Source organism: Quercus lobata, chromosome 5 (genome assembly GCF_001633185.2).
Source record: "Quercus lobata isolate SW786 chromosome 5, ValleyOak3.0 Primary Assembly, whole genome shotgun sequence".
Taxonomy (NCBI): Eukaryota; Viridiplantae; Streptophyta; class Magnoliopsida; order Fagales; family Fagaceae; genus Quercus; species Quercus lobata.
In genome coordinates, this window is record NC_044908.1 from 57,328,005 (window position 1) to 57,334,499 (window position 6,495).

At 34.4% G+C, this 6,495-nt stretch overlaps 1 protein-coding gene across 1 annotated transcript; it reads left to right on the forward strand.

The window, feature by feature from the left end:
* The first annotated feature begins 224 nt into the window (after positions 1 to 224).
* Positions 225 to 6,200, forward strand: LOC115991847 (peroxisomal (S)-2-hydroxy-acid oxidase-like). The gene is made up of 12 exons (XM_031115794.1): positions 225 to 347; positions 1,507 to 1,680; positions 1,937 to 2,061; positions 3,037 to 3,083; positions 3,278 to 3,355; positions 3,815 to 3,939; positions 4,091 to 4,157; positions 4,281 to 4,343; positions 4,428 to 4,497; positions 4,632 to 4,732; positions 5,299 to 5,403; positions 5,728 to 6,200. Exons 2-12 carry the CDS (start codon positions 1,544 to 1,546, stop codon positions 5,911 to 5,913), a joined length of 1,104 nt encoding a protein of 367 aa, XP_030971654.1. The 5' UTR covers positions 225 to 347; positions 1,507 to 1,543; the 3' UTR covers positions 5,914 to 6,200.
* The last annotated feature ends 295 nt before the right edge of the window (positions 6,201 to 6,495 follow it).

The following is a 6,495-nucleotide window of genomic DNA, read 5'->3' on the forward strand; positions in this document are numbered from 1 at the left end:
ATGTAAGTGAACTGATTATCCTAAACAAGACAAAATTCTCTCTCCACGCAACACGAGTCTAAATCCCATGAAACAGATTTGGTTGGCAATGCTAACCTCGAAAAGCCAATCCACTCTGTCCATCTCTCTCTCTCATGTCATCCCTACCCATTTTTGTCTTTCACTTAACATAACCAATACTTTCTCTCTCTTCTTCCCTGACCATTTGTTTGGTTTTTCTTTTTCTTCTTTGTATCGTATTATTTGGACGTTCACTCTCTCTCTCTCTGCTTCTCTCTTCAGCATTATCTGCTGTGCAACACCTCTTTGGCACTCTCTCATTCGTTCTCTCTCCTAAGGAGCCCAAGGTGTGTTCTTTGCTTAACCGTTGTTTCATATTCAGTGTTCTTTTACTTTGGTTTTCCCTGTATGCTGCTGTATACTCTGTTTCTTATAGGATTATTCGCATCTGGGTTTTGATTAGGATTGTGATTGAGATGTAAAAGTTAAGGTCTTTACTTTTTATACTGAAACGGGTTGTGACTGTTTTTTAAAATCCGTTTGTGATTTATGTTAATTTGTTGTAGTTCTTATGACTTGGGATTTTAGTCTCAGGTTGTGTTTGGCTTATTTGGTTTTTACAGAATTTGATTGCATGCAGTTTAATTGTATTCTTTGTAAGCTGGCCAATCAGAACTGATTCGGTGTAAAAAAAATTGAAAAGTCCCTTTGAATGCTTGAGCTAATTACCTAGTAATAAAGGTGGGGAATTTCATGTCTTTAAAATAAAGTGGATGCCCATTCTTTTCTTTTAAAAGCATGACAAATAGGAGGATCACTATTTTCAAGCTAGGGGTGTTGATGAATCTTATAATGGATAAATGCATGAAGGTGGTAGAAACTTTTGAGGTGCAATTTCAGGGGACTAAGCCCTGTTTCTCTGTGGTTTATGAATGATACAGGAGCATAATTAGAAACTATCTCAATATTTTATTTTGGATTTTCATTGGATAATTTCAGATTTTAACGTTTTTATTTGTTTAGTTTGAGTTGTAGGGATGTTTATCTTTATCTTGTAAATCCTGGAAGCTCTATATAAAGCTCCAGATGATTTATTTTGTAATCAGACAATTACTATTATTAATAAGAGATTATTTGTGCAAAATTGCATTGTGTTTGGTGGTGATTCCAAACAACCTTTAGGTGGTGAATTCTATGGTTTAAGGTGGGACTAATCTAGGCAGGAAGCCTTGATTGTCCTGCATCAATGAACTTCTTTGAATATTGGTTGCATTACTTTTAGCAGATTTTGCTCTATGAATTTGCTTATATTTGCCAGAAAAATGTTTCATAGAATCCAGTTTTAGTAAATTTAGATATACTGCATACTTGTGTATTTCAAATTTTCTTTTATTTTGATGGATACTCTTCTCAATTTCTAAAGCATGCACTTCTTACATAGGTTCTTGCACATTATTGCCTTTATCAGAATTTGTGTGATTTTAATATTATCAAAATCACTTTCAGAAAATTCTGTAGATAGCATAAACAATCCTTTGGAGAGATGGAGATAACTAATGTTACGGAGTATGAGGCAATTGCCAAGGAGAAATTGCCGAAGATGGTTTATGACTACTACGCATCAGGTGCAGAGGACCAATGGACTCTTAAGGAGAACCGAAATGCTTTCTCAAGGATTTTGTAAGCTATTCTTTTACGGTGACCCCAAAAATAGTTTTCTTTTGCTCTGATGTGTTTCATTTGCCTTGTTTCTTGTGATCCATGCTTTTGCTTTGATATCTATTTTGTACTTGATATTTTCCCTTTTTTCCCGAAAACAAATTGTAGTTCTTCCTTTTCCCAATTGTAGGTTATGTTCCTAATTCTTTTATTTCTTTACCTCAGGTTTGTTGTTGCATCTCTTCTCTCAAAATTTCTCTTTGTTTATTGGAAATAGGTTTCGACCTCGTATTCTTGTTGATGTAAGCAAGATAGACATGGCCACAACTGTTCTGGGCTTCAAAATCTCAATGCCCATCATGATTGCTCCCACAGCCATGCAGAAGATGGCTCACCCTGAAGGTATGTACCTTTAGTGTTAGTTATATTCATACATTTGTACATATATACATATATGGCATTGTTAAATATAAAATAGGCATGTATATTATATATGTCCAAAATATGTGCATAATATGTTCATTATACCTACGTTATTCGTACCTTAAAGATGATGTTGGGGTGCGTATGGGACAATTTAGAGATAAATTTCCTATTGGCTACAATATGTAACTTGCTCGCTTGTTCTACTTTCATTTCGGAACCAAGAGTATGCTTCTTCTTCTTGGTTCAAACAAAAGTATGTGTATGTAACACCTGCTTTTCCAGGAAGCTTTAAGCAGTTAAGAGGTTTTAAAAGAATTATATATTGTAATTTTCATCTCCAAAATTTCATATGCAACTTCACCTCTTTAGAAGAGGATCTTGATACAATAGTTTCTACACTCTGCTGTCATCTTCTCTTTTCCTTTTCCATTTAATTTTTTATTGGTCTTTGTTTCAAGTACTAAGCACAACAGTGTCAGGCTGTACTATACCAATCCTCTTAGACACTTTTAAGAGTTCCAAAGTTATATAGTATGCATTAATTTATTTTGATGGAGGTAAAGAGGAAAAAAAAATTCAAACTATTTTTTCCCTAAATGGAGGTAAAGGTACTTCTAAATGCAGTTGAAAGTTTTTTCACAAAAAATAGATTCTGATATCTTATTTAAGTTAGAAGGTGAATATGCTGGTAACTTTGAATAAGCATTCTTCTTTATAGGCCAACTACATGGCTCCTTTTAACATCATCCATGGGAATGGTGTAGCTGCACTTTCTAAGAAATACATTTTATTATGAAATGCATGCTTAAAAGTTTATAAAGAGTTTTTGCAAGTTGATATAGTTTGATTGATGGCTAATTTTTTTTAGTGTACATATCAGAAAGTTTTTTCTTTATAAAAAATAAATAAAAAAGATTTTAGGTTAAATTTAACAAGGTAAATCTCATGCAGGAGAGTATGCAACAGCAAGAGCAGCATCAGCAGCTGGCACTATTATGGTTGGCTTTTCCACCATTTTTTGTTTTTTTTGGTTCCTGCAGTGGTTTGTGGGGGGGGGAGGGGGGGGGGGGGGGGGTGTTGTGGGGCGGTTGTTTTCAATGTGTAAACCAATTGGGCCTGCCACACTCTGTGGATTTCCAAAATAATTGTAATCAATATTAACATGTTGTTTATGCATGATTGGTGGTTTCAGACACTTTCCTCATGGGCTACTTCCAGTGTTGAAGAGGTTGCTTCAACAGGACCTGGCATTCGCTTTTTCCAACTCTATGTGAGTTCAAGAGATCATCCCTTAATTTCCTGTTATTTGTCTTTGTCTTTCCTTTGCTAAAATCAGTGTTTTTACTTACTGTTGTCTGTTGTTGATCTTGGCTTGAGCATCTTGAAGAGTTATTATAAAGACCTCATTAGTCACAAACCCAGATTTAATTGCATATTCTCCCCACCCCTCTCTGGGGCCTTTTAATTTTTAACTTACCTTATTATTGATATATTTTTTCTAATAAATCCTGTCACCTGTCAGTTTTCTGTTTATTTTCTGTTTCAAGCTCTCTTTGTTCCAACAGAGTGGCCCTCTGGCTATTTTTCAAGAGATCATCCTACTTCCTACTTTTGAAGTCATTACTTTTTATTCAGTCCTAAGTAACTTCAGTAAAGTGTGTGATGCTTAATGGGTTTTTCTTTTTAACTGTTACTTGTCTTAGAATTGCTTTCTCTGGTTATTCTTCAGGTGTATAAAGACAGGAATGTGGTTGCACAGCTTGTAAGAAGAGCTGAAAGGGCTGGTTTCAATGCAATTGCCCTGACCGTGGACACTCCAAGGCTTGGCCGCAGGGAGGCTGACATCAAGAACAGGTGAACATTTTTTCGAAGTGCAATTTGAAAAATAAAGGAAGATAAAACAATTAAAAAGGATTAGCTTGTCCAAATATTTCTTACATGATTGAAGAATAAGCTACGACTTTTCTGCATAAGAAACTTAATTGTTTGACGGGTTCTCCTACAGATTTGTTTTGCCACCATTTTTGACTTTGAAGAACTTTGATGGATTGAATCTTGGAACAATGGATAAGGTGGGTCACCAATATGACTTTTTAATATGAGACAGATAATTTTCCATTTTCCATATATAATATATATATATATATATATAAATATATATTTTCTCCATGATCACACGTGGGGTTGACCTGCAGACCAATGATTCTGGACTAGCTTCCTATGTTGCTGGACAAATTGACCGCTCTCTCAGCTGGAAGGTAAGATGGCTGTTTATATATAAGATTTCTAGAAATATGAGAAATTTGTACTAATTTGAATTATTTTCTCATTTTTTTGAACAGGATGTGAAGTGGCTTCAGACAATCACCCGATTACCAATTCTTGTGAAGGGTGTCCTTACTGCTGAGGATAGTATGTGAACAGAAACCTCCCCCCCCAAAAAAACTCTACCCAAAAAAAAAAAAACCTCTCTGATTTATTTATTTTTAAATCTAGAAATTTCAACAATCTTCTAATTTAATCCCATCTCATGTTCTACAATGCAGCAAGGCTAGCCATACAAGCTGGAGCTGCAGGAATCATCGTGTCCAATCATGGAGCTCGCCAACTTGATTATGTTCCTGCAACTATTATGGCTTTGGAAGAGGTAGATTTTTTATTTTTTTGCTCCAGCAAGATGTAGTTCATTTATAAACATTTCAATTTTCCATAATGGGTTATATATAAGCATGTTTAATCAACAAGTGTAGGTAATCCAATGATATCATGCTTAGTTCTGTTATTCATGTGTCACTCTTTTAATCTGTATAGTTTACTTTCTTTTCAATATATTCTTCACGAGTTCCCTGAAGTTGAATGCAAGAATTGTAACAATGCTTCCTCTCTATAGTCACAAACAAATGTATTTCCAAATTATTGATAAATCTGCTAGAAGATAAAGATTATGTGTGTGTGCACGCATGCTAAGAGATTTTGTTGTCCTCACTTATATGGTGATTTTTTTTTTTTGTTATTTATATTCCTGAATTCTTTTTATCATTCAGTTTTTCCAAATTTTTAGATTGTATCACTGAGTTTTTCTGTTGTTTCATAAATTTGCTTTTCCCTAATCTTGATATTGTACATATGTCAAAAGAATTTGTTGAAGTTGCATTGCTTTGAAATCGAACCTTGTAATATTTTAATATTATGGTTCTGATTGGGATGACTTAGGTTGTCAAAGCTGCACAAGGCCGAGTTCCTGTTTTTCTGGATGGTGGAATCCGGCGAGGGACAGATGTCTTTAAAGCATTGGCTCTAGGAGCATCGGGCATATTTGTGAGTAAATATTATGCTATATGACCATTACAGAGAAATAGCTGCCTATAATGACCAATGAGATATTTCTACTTGCCTTAGATTCTTATATTAATGTTACTGAATACAAATTACAATTTGTAATTTAACAGTATTAAGATCTTAAAAGTAATAGCAATGGTACTTCCTAATGTTAGATCTTGTGACAATTTTTTCTGGAAATTTGGATAAAATTAATAATCCGACAAATGATGTATAAATTAAGAAGCATGAAAGAATAGTTACTCACAAGCTCCAGGTCCCTTAGCTAATTGTCATCCATATGATCCTCTTGTCCTGTATCAGATTGGAAGACCTGTTGTATTCTCATTGGCTGCTGAAGGCGAGGCTGGTGTAAGAAAAGTACTTCAGATGCTTCGGGATGAGTTTGAAATAACGATGGCTTTAAGTGGTTGTCGCTCACTTAAAGAGATTACCCGTGACCACATTGTAGCTGAATGGGATCGTCCGTATCTTTCACCCAGGTTGTAAGATTATAATGCTGCTTCTTGTTCATTATTATGGTGGGAGGTTATTTCAGGAACCTGTCTTTTGTAAGAATAACACCTCTCACGTTTGGTTTGAAAATATATATTGAAGAGTTCGAACTTCTGTGACACAATAAATGAGATTATTATTACAAGACTACTTAATTGGGGATTGGGGTTATGAACTTATGGCACCAATGCAGCATATTTTTGTAACAGTGAATGCTTTATTTTGTTTCTAAGCAACTGGTGGTGAAGAAAATATATCATATATAGCAATTTGACCGTTCACTTCAAGTAAAATGGTATTTCTTGGCATCCTGCTGGGTGCTAGGATTTTCAATTTTGCACTGCTTATCTTTGTTCGTCATTTAGCTTTGACCATTCATCTTTGTTAAATTATTATTTATTTTTTTTGGGTGACAAAACTAAAAAATAATTTCTAGACAATCTTCAGCTTGTAAGTTCTAATCACTTAAAGTCATTGATATAAGTTGAGTTGAGCACTAAAGTGTTCAAAATTTGGTTTGATTTAATATTTTATGGAACTCCAGTTTAAGATCAAACTCAATATTTATGTATGATT